We start from the raw sequence: 16,886 nt of genomic DNA on the forward strand, positions 1-16,886 counted from the left end.
TAAATTGAATTTTGGAAAATCCGCAAACGTAATTGTCTCAATTTTTTAATCTCGTTAAATCTATATTTATTCAGCATATCACGTGACTTGGACAGATCAAATAAATTTTTCTTTGCAAAATACTGACAATTATTGACTCCTCATTTCCTTTAGTTGCGTTCTATGTAGATAAATTACAAAAAGCATTAGTTTTAAATTAAATTTTGAATAAAGCTTTTTGCGATCAACAGAAAGTCATCCGTTTTCATTTACAGATACGGATCGACGTATATGGAAAAAAGCAGGGATAAATAAAGAGAGAGAAGCTATAGGGCACCGAATCGATTTCTCCCGTCTTCCATACGCATATAAATGTAGTTTGCGTAGCTTATGGCGCACGTAGAGCGGAATCCATGTAAACATTACGTGCGTGGTGTGTAACCCGTGTATAATTTTGCCTACGTAAGTTTACCTCCGGCGAAAAGCTACCAGGTAAGAACCACCGAGGAACGAAATGGACCGTAATGTTCGACGAGCGCAATAAAAGGCTAAAGCTTCATCGGAAGAGAATAAGAACGCGAGTTCGTGGGAGGAGGAACACGCAATGTCGAGGGCCTCGTCGAGCAAAGCTCTTTTGCGAAAAAAAAAAGAAAAAATTAACGAGAGGGAAACATATCGAGACATGGATAACGATACAAATGTCGAGCGAGAAAAAATAGAACATAAAACAACGCAAGAAAATATTTACGAACTGGAAAACAAAAGTATAAGGGATCTCTTGTATAATTCTCCAGATGTTTCAATGTGCTGTCGAATAAAAATGAGAGGGAACATTTTCTCGAGTTGCAAGTTAGTTTTATGAAACAGAGACGGCTCTGCTAAATAATTCTATACGCGAGAAAATGTTTTTCAGTCGAGAAAAATCGACGAAGGCGGATGAAGAAGAGAATGATGAAGTTTTACGCCGTTAATATAGTTGGCGGCTCGAAGGAGAGAGAGAAAGAGAGATGAGGTCTGCTCGTAAATTATCGCAAACTTATTATTGGACGCGTTCTATTACCGCGGCGATCTCGACAGTTTAGTTTACTCGCAAAAGTTGGCGCGCGGGATAAAAAGAAATAGACGACGACGACCGGCCGGCCGTCTCTCTCCCGTTAAGTCCCGGGAGAGTCGAGGGTGAACTCTCGGCACTCGCGGCAGAGAGAGAGAGAGGCGAGGCTTCTAATTAATTGAAGAAATAATTAAAACGTACGTGCCAACGGCAGGCGCGGTCGCGTCAAGGCGCGAGAGCTCTTTCCATTCCGCGATATCAGCCACCGCTTAATTGCGTAACCGCCAAGATTCGCGCGTTCTGAATTCGTCAAGAGGAACTCAACATGTAACACATGCAAGTTTTAATCGATTTGCCAGGAAATATTACACTTTTCTAGTATTACTCATCTTTATAAATATTATCATCAGCGCAGGACTGTAGGATGTGTCATTGTTGACACTTTTCAGAATAAATTCATATTAAGTGTTATCGATAAAAATATATAGTCTAGAAATACACTTTTAATTACAGCAACATGCACCACAATATTGGCTTAATTTATGAAAATGGGAAAATGAAAAAAATGGTCAAAATAAATAAAAAATATTAATATGTACATAGTAAAATTAATCGAACATATGTTATATCTTGTTGTGGTAGATATTCATATTTTATTGTGATAAAAATATTAATCAGAGAAACTATTATAAAATTCTTCCAATATCATATATTGGCCCAGGATTATTATGATTTTCAGAATAAATTCTAAGAGAAAATCCTCTCTGCGTACAATTCGAAAAAATTCAACTCGAGTGCGATTCTATATGCTGCATTACTTATTTTTATATACAGAGTGTTTCAGGAGGGTGTTTTAATATTCTAGATTCTAAGATATGATTGTACACATCATTTTATTAAACAAAAAAGTTTATATAATTATCTATCCTAAACTGTTATAAAGATACAGCGTGTTTAATCTTAAGAACGAATACATTCATTAATTTAATACAACCGAATTCAATGAACAAATTACATTTTTTCATCATTTCTTATTATGAGTGTAAACATTAGACGTTTAATAAGTTGATGTTAGTTTGAAATTTTTGATTTCTAATATAATTAAAATGTGTTCACTTATATCAAACTTAATATTAATTAATTTATGTTGTACTATTATTGTAAACTTAAAATTTAATGTTATTGTTTCATAAAATATAATTCTATCAAAATTAATAAATGTATTCGTTTTCAAAATTGAACACCGTATCGTTATAATCATCCAGAATAGGATATGTGTATATAAACTTTTTTTTAAAATAATGCATACAATACAAGAATCACATGACCTAGAATGTTAACCACTCCTGAAACTCTGTATATAATCTATTTTTATACATTATGTAATTTAAATTTTCTATCTCCAATTATGTTCTGATGTCGCAAAGAATAGAATTTAGTTTTATAGAAATCCCATTCGAGTTCTTCGGTATTTCCTTTTCAGCGCGCTAATCATCGTCATGAAAATAAATGGAGGGTCGCGTGTTATCAGCGCGATCGATAGCAACCGGAGGGATACTCCTCTAGAGAAGAGCTCGATCAGTACATAGGTATATCTCTTTCCAGCTCGCAGGTACAATTTTTGTGAAGAAATGACTTACCTGTCGATGTATCCGTCGCCGTCGCCGTCGCAGGCCTGGAATAGCTTCCGGACGCGTTCCTCGTCGCAAATGGAGCCCGTCTCGCTTTCGGCATCCGCGGTCTGCGACATCTTCTCACTGGGGATGCTCGGGCTCGGCCGTCGTCATCGGTATTCTTCCCGCCGATCGGTGCCATCCGTCGTCGCTCGCCTCGTCACATTCGCGCCCGATCGCCCGCCGCGTGCCGAATCTTAATTCGCGCCCGCGCGGAGAGATCGATGCTCTCGCGGCCGCCGTCGACGCGCTTCTATCTCGCGCCGACACGCGACGACGCGTGCCGCACGCACGGCATCGTCGCGAGTATTATGTCACAAAAACTCGCTCCGAAATCCTGCAAGAGAAACGTCATCAAATATCAGTCTTTTTCGCGCCATAACAAATATTTATACTTTATTCGTGAAAAAGATCCTCCAGAGATTTTTCTCTGGATTTTCACTAAATATGTAATATTATATATGTAATATTATATGTAATATTATACGTAATATATATAAATATATGCACTATATTATATGCAATATTATATGTAATGTTATATGTAATATATATATGTAATACTACATGTAATATTATATGTAATATATACAATACATATCGTATCATATGTAATATATATTATTACAATATAATATTATATGTAATATTATATGTAACATTATACATTATGTAATATTATATATTATATACATTAATTTAATTATTTAAAAATTGAAAAAGAAACTTTGACAGTTTGAAGTTGTCACAAAATTAAAATAATCGAACAGATAACAATTACGATATATCTCGATATATCGTGCCTCACTTCACTCACCTCACAGCTGCAAGTAGCAATTGACCCGATTGCCTCTGGACGAGAACCGGGAGTCGGACATTCGATCGAGCGCGTGTCAACGGCACGCGGGACTCGGGTCGACGACAGATCCCTCGGTCGCGAGGAACATTCCGGTCGGACGTGCTCGGCGACGTACGGAGGGACTATCGCGGCACGCGTTCCATCCTCGTGTCATCGGCGCGGATCTTCGTCGTCGGAATTCCGGAGAACGATATTCCTCTCTCTTTCTTTCTTTCTCCTCCGCGCGAACGGAATTCGTTCGTCGACGCGGTAGGCGCCGCCGCCGTTCTATTTTTGGACGCGCTCGGATGCCACCCGCGATCTCGCGCCTCCGATCGTGTATGCGCGGGATATAAACAGATATATCCGTTAACAGGAAATCGCGCACGACTCGCTGTTTACTTCCGATTGGTACATCTCGGTTCGCGCAACTCGCGACGAATTATCGTTCGACGCTTTATTCGAGTTCGCCAAATGTGTAGCGATTCTCTTACGCAACGCGATAATTCACCACCCGCGTTCACTGTCAACGAGTCACTAACCTAACCCTAACCTCAAAACCGGAGCCGCGACTATGACCCTACCCCCGACCGTGACTGATAAAAACTATCGATTGAGTTCGTCGCGGTCGAAAACCTCCGCTCGGCCGATCGCGGCGCCATCTAGCGTGGCGCGATTAAGTTACGTTCACGAAGTGCTCCGCGGATAAGTACAAGTGCAGTCGGTAAATAATGGTAGTGATATATATGTATAAATTTAAAAAAAAAAAATGCCTTTTCGTCATAGCAAAATTATTTACAATTAATTCTGCAATATAAAATTCGTGAAAAAGATTCTCCGGGAATTTTTCTCTGGATTAAATAAACTCCCACAGTATATTATATATAATATATTAATTTTTAAAATATATTATTTTTAAAAATGTCTATTTCAAAAATAATATGTTTTATATAATATATCTTAATATATCTTATAATATATCTTAATATATTTTAAATAGTTTCCTGTTTTTCATTTAATTCTTCGTTTATCGAGTATCTCGAAAATCTCTTGAAAGCAGATGCTCTTATATTCGTTTATTTCTCGTACACACAATTAAAATAACAGATTTATTGCAGCAAATATTTGACACATGTATTGCGTTCAATATATAAACGGCGCGATAAAACATAATATATTGCGCAACGCAGTAAGAGCATCTCTTTCTTGCTTTTATTACATGCAATAAAAATATGACGATTTACGAACCGCAATAACAATCCGGCAACAATCCAACATTTTTATTGAGCCAAATTAGTCAGCGGCTTTAAGTTTCTCGTTTAACGTAAGCAACAGCTTCTTCAGCTTCGCTACGTCGTAGCTGAAAGCCCACATGATGCACCGCGTGTGCTCCACGGTGGGCAAATCTCGAAATTTGGCGTCCGTATCGAACCATTGAACAAGGTTCTTCTTTATACGACCTACCAATTCTCGTAGGTGCTCATTCCTTTTTACGTCCCACGTAACATCCGATTGCGGAACTCGGACGGATCTGAGTTTCTTGTAATCGCCGTCCGCCTTTTCGTAGACTCTGCAAAATTAAATTACAATTTCTCATATTTTTATCCTTTATTAATATTTTGATCAATCGAAATAATGAGACTCACTCGAGGAAGCCGTTGTCTTCGATGCCGTATCGTTCGGCTAGAGGCTTAAAGGCTCGCACGATGTCGATCGCCAGATAATTGAAGTTCTCCTTCGACCGGCCGTTCACATTGTAATCGGTGATCCAGTTCTCAAAGACTTCCACAGCTTCCGTCATATTCTTGATCTTCTGCTTATCCTTCGTGCACGATATCACTCTCTCGGCTCGCTTTACCAGACCGCTGATCGCATGAAACTGATACGATATATCTCTGCCCTCCAAAGACTTGATGCTCAGCAAAGCCTTCTCCTTATCCTTGAAACTCAGCGCGCTCTCCGATTTTTCGTTCCGCTGGCTCTCTTCAGCTTCCGGTGAACGTTTCGCAAACTTTTTCTCCGGCTCGCTATCGCTGCTCGACGAGCCATCGCGAGCTCTCTTAGAACCTCGATATTCCTCCTCCATGTCCACCTCGTTATTCGAATTATCGCCGAATTTTTCGCGTACCTGAGTCACCAATTTCTTCAACTTTGCGGAATCGGGACTGTACGCGAGCACGATGCATCGCGCGTGTTCCTTCGTCGGCAATCCCCGAAGATCACCCACGTCCGTCTCGTACCATTGGACGTGCTCGTCCTTGATCTTGCCGATAATCTCCTTCAAGCGCCTGTTTCTCTCAATGTCCCACGTGATGTCTCCGCCAGGTACTTTCGCCGTTCGCAGGCCCTTGTAATCGCCCTTCTCGCTCTTGTACGCCCTAATAAAAATCTATATTATCGAAACGTCTCATCTTTATAAAAAAAAAAAAAAAAGTACACGTTCTTACCTGAAGAACTCGTCGTTCCACACATCGTACTTCCTCGCGAGACCACGAAAGGCCTCGATTGTTTCGATCGGCAAATACGCAAGGTTCTCTTTTCCCCGATTACTCTGTTTGTAATCCGTCAGCCAGTCCTCGAAGATTTTCAGGGAGTCTCGCAGATTCGCCAGCTTCTCTTCGTCCCGCGTGATCTGCAAAGTTCTTTTCGCACGACTGACGAAGCTCGTGATTACGTGATACTGATAACTGATGTCGCGGCCATCCAGAGCCCTCAGGGTATCCAATGCTTTCTGCTTGTCCTTGAAACCCATGGCTCCTGCAATTTCCTCCTGCTCGGCGGATTTCGACTTGGCCATTTTAAATCTATATATATGCGGAAATCATCTCGAAATAAATTTTAATTTTCAGCAAATGTGATATACAAAATAAAAGAAACATGTCGCAAATATGTGTATCATCTATACTCCATCACATGAATATTAATGAATAGTCGAAATAGATTTCTATCGATTTTGGAGTAACATCGTTATGCTTTTATTTGCTGTTAATTGCTTCATCGCTTCCGATTATCGCCGATTTGGAATTCAATAAGAACATGGAAATGGTAAATTACGCGTTTAACGGCATTTGACATTGCCGCAAAGTTAAGTTTTCGGGAAACTGGCAATGTTCATGAAGCGATCGATTCAAAGCGGCGCAGCCAATCATCAGGAGAGAACGCGCTCGGAGGCGGAGAAACAGTCAATCAGAATGCGAAGCGCGTATGTCAGTTTTATCGTTGACGTAGTCCTCGGAATTATGGAAGCTGTTACGTGGAAAGGATCAATACCTATCCGGCAAATGGTTTAATCGTTTATATTTGGCAACCTTAGCAATTATAAGTGCGACATTCTTCTCTGGTACACGTTTTTCAATTTAACGTTCAATGTTAAAATTTTAGCTACGTGAAATTTTTCAAGTCGGAAATTTCATTTCGAATATTGCGCTCGACACATGTGTTTAATGATATTTTATCTCACCAGTTATTTTACATTAAAATGTGTAACTAGAATTTATATTCAAATTTATAAAAAATACGGAACAATTAAAAAAATACTTACGAATAATTTGTTTGAATACAGCTCTAATTATACAAATTAATCACACAGTATTATCTCAAATTGTGCACTTTAGCCGTTAATCGTCATCAGTATTATTATCACTCGTACGAATCTAAGATGATGTTGACGTTGTCGCTGCCACTCGCAAAGTGTGTCTAGTAGGTTTCGGATCGCAAGGTTGACGAGCCGGCTTAAGTCATCGGTTATACTTATTCAGCGAAACTTTGTCGCGTGTTGAGGAGAAGGATGGCCAACGGTGTGAACAAGGGAAAGCGAGAGGTCGATATAAACATGTTCGATTCATGTCATCAGAGCCCGAAATACACGGGCAATCGCACGCTTACGTCATATGCGCATCGTCGAGAACGCGTAAAGAGGATGATCCATATGCTATGATCCTAATGTTTATTGATTTTTCCGAATCGAGCTATTTTGTAACGTTCGTGTTATTTTCCACAACTGTGCTTTCTGCATTTTATTTGTTAGTTCTTATTCTTTTGGATATCACGCTTTTTGGAATGGTCTTGTGTTTCAAAGTCACATTTAGTCTAATTTATGGAAATCCATGAATTGTTAATGTATGTCGAGCGCTGTAATTAAAAAGACACAAGTCATATAATTTGTATTTCCGATAATTTTCCTATTGAGATAAAGATAATTTATTTTATATTTATAAAATAAATTACAACCGCGATAAACTACTGGAACACGCGCACAGTAACAATCAGAGATAACGCTTACACGCGAATCGAAATTCGCATTGAAACAGATTTATTAGTCTATCTCCGATGATAATTCAGCACGTAAAAATAAGTTAATATTTACAAGATATACCACACATATACGTTCAGACGGCGTTGCTCTTCCGTCTCGAGGAACGTCAAATAGGGATCGACGGGAAATCTCCCTTCGAATAATATGCAAACAACAGATTCGATCACATTTATTTAACAGACGCAGCTTCCGACGCCGAGACACGTGTACGGCGCTTGCTCAATTTTCGAGCTCGCCGCGCCGTCCAGTATCGAGGATTGCGCGGAGGTTGTGGCCGGTAATTGTGATCTCTGCATGCTTTCGTAGGGTATCGAAGCACCCTCCCGATCTCTGCCGGTACTCTCCGTTTCCTGGGTATACGAATCCCTCGGTGGAGCTTCCTGCGTCTTCGAATCGAAAGCCGGCTCGTGCGAAGACAATCGACTGTAGTTCAGAAAAGTCTCTGTATAGCTCGGGGGCGGATGATGATGGTGATGATGATGATTGCTACCGTACTGATGGGAATAATGAGGATGATATCTACTCGGTGGTGTTTTGAAGCCCTCGTTACCGCCGAGATATTGGTGCAAATGATGAAGACCGGAAGGTCCATACACTACAAATAAAATATAACAGTAGTAAATGTTATTTATTAATTTTTAAAAAGATATATATATATATATATATAATGTATTTAAATGCTAATAAATGAAAAACGAATACATTAATAAAGCGTGGTATTTTGCCTAACCTGCGGCGGTGTTTGAGTACATAGCGAAAACCGCGTCGCTATATCCCGCGGCAGGATGCTTCATCAAATCTGGAACTTCGTTCCCGCCCGCCCCTTTCCCGGGCGTCGCGTGACTTCGTACCATACTACTAGGAACTTCTCCGCTAATCCCCGAAGACGCGCCGGTGCCGTACGCCATATTGAAGAGCGCTTCCGGATCGCAGACAAACTTGTACACGTATCGCTCGCCGGCGACCTTTTGCATTATTCCTTTCTCGTAGTAGTATCTCAACGAACGACTCAACTTGTCGTAATTCATGGCCGGTCTGTTTTTCTGGACGCCCCATCTGCGTGCCACCTGTCAAAAGAAAATATGATAAAGAAGCAATTTCCACTAAAATCTCAGAATATCTCTCCCCGTGTCTGATAGCGAGTTCAATTGGATGCACTATAATGCGCACTGAATACATATAAAGGTTTATCGCACACAAGTAATTAAAAAAGGATAATAATTAAAAGTAAGACCCATTATTATTATTATTATTGTTCAATATGTGAATAATGACAATAATAGCTCTTACTATTAAGTATTTTACTTACTTGTGTCATTGTGAATTTGTGTGCGATAAACTCTTTTATATGCACTCGGTGCGCACTAGTGCATCCAACCGAATTCGCTACGAGTTATATTTTAATGCATTTGTTTTATTCAATTAAAAATTAGAAAAGATAGTTACACGAAGAAGATTAGAAAATTGTAAAATTAAAAAATAAATAAGCGCCCCAGCAAACACAGTATATAAATGTTATATACTCAAGCATGTTACATGTAACGTATATGTTAGTTGTAATTTCCCACTCATAGATGTAACATTTTTAATATTACATATATTACATTGTAGTTATATTGTCATTATATCCCAAGATAGCACTGACTTATCAATACATCAATGTGCTATTTGGTATATAATTACAATATAACTACAATGTAATATATGTTATATTAAAATGTTACATCTATGAGTGGGAAATTACAACTAACATGAATGTTACATGTAACGTACACGTTATATTATCTGTTATATTCCGTTTTATTACAGCAATGTAACAATTATATATCGGTGTTTGCTGGGGCATAAAGTATTCTCAACTTTTTCTACGAACCTCTTCCGGCTCGATCAGCTTGAACTCCATCCCGCGCCCGGTCCACGCGATGCAAGGTGCATTCGCAGGATCGTCGAGCAAGGCTACCAGGAACTGCCACAATTGTAGCGAGCCGCGTCGTTGTTGCTGGTAACCGACAGCAACGTCGCTCCAGGTGGGCACACCGGTCGCCGACGACGGCCTCTTGTTCACGTGATCCGGATTCCAGGTTGAAACCGGCGAGCCCTTCTTCTGGTAACAACCGTTCTGCCGTTCCCAGGACGAGTTTCTGGGGTCCAGCTGCGTGCCCAGCTCCGTCCAGGTCGGCGTGCCGCTTCGTTTCGCGTAAACCTCGGAATTCCAGTTCTCCGGTCGCGGAAGAAAGGTTTCGGAGGAAACGGAGAAGGTCGATTGCCACTGGGAGGTCGAGGAAGAAGCGCTGGCCGGACGACTGGACGATGGTGACGAACCTCTGGGATGATCCCTCGTGACGTTTCCGTACTGTTGCTGCTGACGTTGTTGATAAATTAAAGTGCTTGCTGTAACAAAACGCAGCGTAATTGTAGACATTGATTATTGTGTCGAAGATTGGATTTTAAATTAAAATCATGTATAGAATATCTCGTCGAGTGTTTAATAGAATGTCTTCAAACCGATAATACAATCGAAAGGGAAATCATTTTTATGCGTGTCACATGTCAATCATCTATATTAAGACATGCATAAAAAACATAATATTTCATTCAACAGCAATTTATTATAAAGTCCTTTAAGTTATTTAAGTAACTAAAAAAATGTTATTAAATTCTCAATTTTCCAAATTGTTTCCCCCTTCTTCAATCATATTAATCAATTCCAAGATAGTCTACATTCGCGCAACACCCATGCCTGATCCTACAACGTTCAATTCCTACTCTTTTACGCGAATGATATACAATTATAAAAATGCCACAATAAAATAATCTCCGCATTGAAAAGAGAGAATTATTGCTCCAGCGTATATACAAAGGATACTTCGTATTCCCGTAATCGTAATAAGAAGGCGTCGTGGTACAGAGAGGTAGAAGAGCACGGGATTATCCGCGGGGCGTTTTTATCCGCACAGAGGAAGAGGAGGAATTCTCTCGAGAGGAAAAAAAAAAGAAAAAAAAGAGCACTCTCTCCCCGTATTACCGATTGCACTCACGCGCCGGGCCGGTTGAAGCGCTCTCGTCACACAAATATCGGCAGGAAATTGGTGGATATTCAAAGCCCAGCGGGGACTTCCCTGCTCGCGTGCCCCCTGAAATATCGAAAGCCGAGCCGAAGAGCTCGCGCGATATGTATATTAATCGGGCCGCACTCCTCTCTCTTTCTCTTGCCGGCGCCGCCGCCACCGAAAGAGCCATTCTCGGCTCGTAATCCGGTTACGCTCCAAGTCGCGCACGGGGAATATTGAAAAATTGAGAAGCCGCGCGAGCGGTCAGAGAGAGAGAGAGAGCGACGATAAAACGTTGTTGCAACGACGACGTCCCCGATGCATCCGCGACGCTCGAGGGTGAGCTGGATCGAAGGGGTCGACGATTTTCAGGAGGGTCGGGTTTCTCCAGGAACTCATCTTCCCTCGAAGATGAAGACAGGCACGAGGAATTTTAATTCGCGAATTAAACGTTTGCATTCTCTTCCAGCATTAATGAACCTTTTCAAGTATCTAAGTGGACAATAATAAGAATATTAAGTCGGCTCCTTAAATTTTAAAAACACAATATACACCTCCTTCATCTCGGCCAATAGAGCCACACGCGATGTTATTGCAATAGGTGGTGTATATTGTGTTTTTAAAATTTAAGGAGCCGACTTAATATTCTTATTATTGTCCTCTTAGATACTTGAAAAGGTTCATCAACTAAACGATGAGTCGACTCGATTCCTTTCCAGATTTAACATTTCCTCTTAGATACAATATACACCTCCTTCATCTCGACCAATAGAGCCACACGCGATGTTATTGCAATAGGTGGTGTATATTGTGTTTTTAAAATTTAAGGAGCCGACTTAATATTCTTATTATTGTCCTCTTAGATACTTGAAAAGGTTCATCAACTAAACGATGAGTCGACTCGATTCCTTTCCAGATTTAACATTTCCTCTTAGATACAATATACACCTCCTTCATCTCGGCCAATAGAGCCACACGCGATGTTATTGCAATAGGTGGTGTATATTGTGTTTTTAAAATTTAAGGAGCCGACTTAATATTCTTATTATTGTCCTCTTAGATACTTGAAAAGGTTCATCAACTAAACGATGAGTCGACTCGATTCCTTTCCAGATTTAACATTTCCTCTTAGATACAATATACACCTCCTTCATCTCGGCCAATAGAGCCACACGCGATGTTATTGCAATAGGTGGTGTATATTGTGTTTTTAAAATTTAAGGAGCCGACTTAATATTCTTATTATTGTCCTCTTAGATACTTGAAAAGGTTCATCAACTAAACGATGAGTCGACTCGATTCCTTTCCAGATTTAACATTTCCTCTTAGATACAATATACACCTCCTTCATCTCGGTCAATAGAGCCATACGCGATGTTATTGCAATAAGGAGGTGTATATTGTATCTAAGAGGAAATGTTAAATCTGGAAAGGAATCGAGTCGGCTCATCGTTTAGTTTCACCTTTCGACGAACTTTGGGCGAAATCTCGGACTCGGATCTCAGAAGATAGCTCGAGAGCCCCGGACTCGATCTAGCACTCTCTCTCTCTCTCTCTCTCTCTCGAAAAGCGGATAGGGCGCCAGGGGATGACGAAAGGGGTTGACCTCAGCCTCGGCAGGGGTGAGCCAGAGGCTTTGCGGGTGGTTTTAGATTAAAATTAATCGCGAGCTGATGAAACCGGTGCAAGCGAGGCACCGCCGCCACCGAGGGAGGTTGGAGAAGGGTTGAAATTCAGGACTGGCCATAGGGGGCGGCAGTACGCGTTGGACAGGGTGGGATCGGCTACGGAAAAGAGAATGGCTTCCACTCTCGTCCACTCTCAGACGAGGAGAACTCTCTCTCTCTCACCGTCTCTCTCGCTTTTTCTCCTCTCTTCTGCCTCGCTGAGCCTCGAATTCCGGCATAGTGCTCCGTTAATAATGCAAGCTCTATTTTCCGACCCACCTGACGAGCGGCGAAACCTGAGCGGGCTCGCCTTGTCCTTTCCCGAGCGAACGGGAAATGCTCTCTTTTTTTTTTCTATTTTGGTTTTTGCATATTCCACTCTCTGTCGCACGTGTATTTTTGTTTGTTTTCTGCTGTAGAAAATATCCACTGCGACATCAAAGATGCGGGAAACGCGAATTTCGTTCAACGCGAATTTTCCGCTTTACATATACGTATATACGTACATTGCGCGTACGGGAAAGCGATTCTGTTGGCAGAATAGACCGCCGCTATCTGTAATCCTCGTAATCCTCTGCTCGTATTAATTAGTGCAACTGTGGAACCAATCGGTATCCATTAACCGGTTATTACTATTCCGCCCGTCGTATCGCTCTCCGAAATTGTTTGTCCCCTCTAAATAACGAGATAATCTCCAATATATTGCATACTTTTCTCTAAACATTTTCCAATCGGTCGAAATATTTAACAAATATTTTTCTCCAATTTCTCTCGTCGTCGTCTGTAAATACGATAATCAAATTTGCGAAATTTTATTCGACGAGTCTGCATGCAACGAAAGACTTGAAAAATATTCGATTTAATTTTCGCGCGCGATACGCCGAACGATTTCTCCTTTAAATAAATTGGATGATCGTAAGTAGATTGCGGGATATCGATACGAGCAAATGTATCCTATTATTAACCTAAACTACGTGTGAATAATTAATACGGCTTAATGGTAGGGAGAATTACGCCAAGAGAGAAGCATGAGCATAATCCCAGGTGACTTGGTAGTATCGCGTATACAGAGTGTCGAGCCATGGATATAACCGTAACCGAGCTCCTAAAGGATTCGGCTCGCTGTGTATGTATGCATGCGTGTATGTGTGTATGTGTGTGTGTGTGTGTGTGAATAAAGGAAGACTAATCGGTCTGATTACAAAGCATGAGCTTGCAACCCCTCGTTCTACCTCTACCTTTTGTAGGGTGGTAGTGGTAGTGACAGTGTGTATCTTCTTCGATTCACATCACCTATTAAGTAATGAACGTCGATAGAAAAACTATGTCATTATTATTATTCTCCCTGAAATATTATTCGCGCGATTTCTGCATTCATCCGTGCGAATAAATATTTATATGCGAGATTTAATTGTGGTAAACATTTAATCAGAGAAACTCTTATTAAATGCTTTCAATACTATATTGTCCTACGATTATTATCATGATTTAAAAAAAAAAATCTATATTATTTTTCAAAGTTTTTCAAATCGCGTTTTCGAGTGAGTCCTAGATTAAAAGTCCTGAATTAATTCGTAGTTATTAAAAACATTGATGCCACGTCAAAAATCTCTCTGTCTTACGCGAATCACGAGAGAATATGCATCAGCAATCTTTCTATGTCACATTTACACAGAGAGAATTTTCTCTTAGAATTTATTCGGAAAATTATGGTAATCGTAGGACAATATATTATTTTGGAAGAATTTTATATAAAAGCTTCTCTGATTAATATTTATTACACCACGATAAAAATATCGATATCTATCACAATAAGATATAAAATAGGTTCAATTAATTTTTTTAATATTTTTCATTTTGGTAAACATTTAATCAGAGAAGCTCTTATAAAATGCTTCCAATACTATATTGTCCTACGATTATTATCATAATTGAAAAAAAAATTTATTTTATTTTTCAAAGTTTTTCAATTCGCGTTTTCGAGCGAGTCCTAGATTAAAAGTCCTGAATTAATTCGTAGTTATTAAAAACATTGTTGATGCCACGTCAAAAATCTCTCTGTCTTACGCGAATCACGAGAGAATATTCGACTTAACATTTTTTCCCTCTGGGAAAACTAGCCTCGCCTTCTTTCTTTCTTTCTTTCGGTAGCTTTTGTTGGAATCTGCAAGACGCTCTCTCGCCATAGCTTTCGTCTTGAAAGCATCGTTTAATTATTCAATTACGCATGCTCAGTCACGCGTGAGCGGGTGCAACGCATTAGTTGGGAGCCTCGCAACGATCACGAGAAATGTTACATTTTATGGTATATCGCTACTCTCTCTTGTTCTCCCTTTCTTTTATCTATTTTTTTTAATAGTATAAAATAAATGAGAAAAATAGTATAGGTATATTAGTTACTTCAAAATAAAATATTTTATATATTTATCCCTTCGATAAAATCCTCCTTAAAAAAATATTATATATTTTTCAATAATCGTAAAGAGAAAAAAAGTGTGAGCAACAATTAAGATAACGGCGTGGATCGAACATTATCGTCGATGTAGCTACGAGACCCTCAAAGGGCTAATCGGAAGTCGACTCGATTAATGGAGAGCGTAACCCCTCGTACCCCCGATTATTTATGGATTCCATGGGGTGGAATAGCGTGCCACGTGGATCCTTTTGTGCAGAGATTTGTCACGGCGCGGATCATCGTATAGAGAAGATAGTAACCATCAGCGATTCGCGTTCTCTTCTTCTCGACACATTCGACGTCCGTGAAAAATCTATCTAACGCAACTTGATGTTAGATGCAGATTAGATGAATTTCTTACCGTTCTGGGTGTCCTGAGATGTCGCGGATATGTTTGTCACCGGAAGTGGTTCCACGTAGCTTCGATCCGCCGGTTCCTCCTTCACGGCGACGTCCTTTGTGCTTTTATCAGCCGGTCCGTTTATCTTGCGATTTCTACGAATAATACGCAAAATTTCATTCTATACATTATAGACTCGTGGGACAGTTCAAGACAATTTTTTTTCTTATGAAGATTTTATCGTGCAGTCGCATATGCACCTCGAAATGCGTCATTATTGAATAGAAAAGTCGAGCACAGTTTCAGATTTTTTTTATCGAACTTACCCGAAGCAACGATCCGATCTGAGCTCGAGGAAATCGTTGTTTTGATTGTGCGCGACGGAAGATTGATACTGGGGGTGATAATTGCCATTGTCGCCATTTCTCGTGCAATTGCTAGACTCCTGCTTCACATTTGCACCTGACGCAAGTGAAACGACTATATAAATGTATTGCGATTTTAGTATATATTCTTCCATATGCAAATCATTTTTTTATTATATAGAAAAGGCGTGAAAATCACATTTTGTTTTTAACTAAAAGTACAGGACAAATTTTTTACCCAGAATTATTAGCAGTAATTCTTTATAAATTAGATTGCTCAATAAATATTGTTTGCCATTAAATAATTTGTTTTTAAAGCAAAAGGAAATTGTGATCAGAACTCGGTTTCCAAAACCGATACTTATTAGCTATGATAATTATAAAAACAGTAATAAAAATTATAATAAAAAAGATAAAAGCAATAATACAATAAAACAGATTTAGAAAATTTACAATATATGTGACAGAATAACGAGATTTCATAAAAAAACTCCGCTACATATTATCGTTATTTAGATCACATAATTCGCCGAAGAGAATCTCACAGGAACAACTGTGCAACTTAGAAAACCCCTAAATGTAATCAAGTGAACATTTCTAAAGGAGCACAACAAATGTACAAACCGAGGGTATAAACTAATTATGGCAAACCAATCGACTCTTATTACTGAGAAGTAGGAACTATATCCTTATTTTTCATAGTTCCGCGCAACAATAAATGTCAAAATCTTAAAAACGTGTATTCGCTCGTCTATTGATTAAAACAAAATTTAGTATATAAAAAGGCCAATTAATCGAGCATTATTAGATGATATAAACTAAGTATTTATTCTATATAAGATAATACATTACAAACGTTTCGACCGCACGCGGTCTTCTTCAGTATAGGAATTAAAAGTAGATGATCATAAGTGATTGTAAGTCGCAATTTTATCGCCGAATTAGTGCATGTCGTGTTGAGTCAAATTACAAAACGTCAGTATATTTCTTACGGATTGATCGCTCTATTGAGATGTTTGGCCGATCCCATAGATTTCATCGTTAGTATGCCAGAAAATTATTGTTGTCATAACACACTATGAGTAGTGAGATATAATAAATTAAAAATAGGAACGATATTATTTAATTCTATATTAAATTAATAAAAAAATTT

General features: G+C 39.4%; 3 protein-coding genes across 7 annotated transcripts in view; all 3 read right to left on the reverse strand.

The window, feature by feature from the left end:
- Nucleotides 1–4,150, reverse strand: part of LOC114928551 (colorectal mutant cancer protein) — a 49,653-nt gene extending 45,503 nt beyond the window's left edge. Inside the window, exons 1-2 of the mRNA XM_029299806.2 lie at nucleotides 3,521–4,150; nucleotides 2,671–3,040 (exon numbers count right to left, since the gene is read on the reverse strand). Coding sequence (XP_029155639.1) covers nucleotides 2,671–2,780 — 110 coding nt within the window. The 5' untranslated portion in view covers nucleotides 2,781–3,040; nucleotides 3,521–4,150. The remainder of the gene's footprint in view (nucleotides 1–2,670; nucleotides 3,041–3,520) is intronic.
- Nucleotides 4,151–4,415: 265 nt separating this feature from the next.
- Ude (Uracil-DNA degrading factor) lies at nucleotides 4,416–7,981 on the reverse strand. Of its 2 annotated transcripts, none has more exons than XM_085484256.1 (4): nucleotides 7,917–7,981; nucleotides 5,989–6,345; nucleotides 5,188–5,919; nucleotides 4,416–5,111 (listed from the first exon to the last, which is right to left on the reverse strand). In XM_085484256.1, the coding sequence occupies exons 2-4, from the start codon at nucleotides 6,336–6,338 to the stop codon at nucleotides 4,835–4,837; spliced, it is 1,359 nt and encodes a 452-aa protein (XP_085340382.1). In that variant the 5' UTR covers nucleotides 6,339–6,345; nucleotides 7,917–7,981; the 3' UTR covers nucleotides 4,416–4,834. The 2 variants fall into 2 exon arrangements, with proteins under 2 accessions (XP_085340382.1, XP_085340381.1); XM_085484255.1 differs by lacking the exon at nucleotides 7,917–7,981 and adding an exon at nucleotides 7,083–7,243.
- Nucleotides 7,982–8,016: 35 nt separating this feature from the next.
- Ets96B (ETS variant transcription factor Ets96B) overlaps nucleotides 8,017–16,886 on the reverse strand; it is a 51,306-nt gene continuing 42,436 nt past the window's right edge. For 3 of the 4 annotated variants that reach the window (XM_085484254.1, XM_029299883.2, XM_085484253.1), the window contains 5 exons: nucleotides 15,695–15,830; nucleotides 15,390–15,523; nucleotides 9,730–10,247; nucleotides 8,587–8,923; nucleotides 8,017–8,451 (listed from right to left, as the gene is read on the reverse strand). In XM_085484254.1, coding sequence (XP_085340380.1) covers nucleotides 8,030–8,451; nucleotides 8,587–8,923; nucleotides 9,730–10,247; nucleotides 15,390–15,523; nucleotides 15,695–15,830 — 1,547 coding nt within the window. In that variant the 3' untranslated portion in view covers nucleotides 8,017–8,029. The remainder of the gene's footprint in view (nucleotides 8,452–8,586; nucleotides 8,924–9,729; nucleotides 10,248–15,389; nucleotides 15,524–15,694; nucleotides 15,831–16,886) is intronic. The other variant, XM_085484252.1, reaches the window with a different exon arrangement.

Source organism: Nylanderia fulva, unplaced genomic scaffold, assembly GCF_048542155.1.
Source record: "Nylanderia fulva isolate GAGA-0341 unplaced genomic scaffold, ASM4854215v1 Scaffold3, whole genome shotgun sequence".
In the NCBI taxonomy this organism is placed as follows: domain Eukaryota; kingdom Metazoa; phylum Arthropoda; class Insecta; order Hymenoptera; family Formicidae; genus Nylanderia; species Nylanderia fulva.

Bases quoted from the DNA above. Each gene is read 5' to 3' on its own strand.
- Ude (XM_085484256.1), bottom strand. From the start codon at position 6,338: ATGGCCAAGTCGAAATCCGCCGAGCAGGAGGAAATTGCAGGAGCCATG. The intron at 5,920-5,988 runs GTAAGAACGTGT...GATTTTTATTAG, and splicing joins TGGAACGACGAGTTCTTCAG to GGCGTACAAGAGCGAGAAGG. The intron at 5,112-5,187 runs GTGAGTCTCATT...TTAATTTTGCAG, and splicing joins GAAGACAACGGCTTCCTCGA to AGTCTACGAAAAGGCGGACG.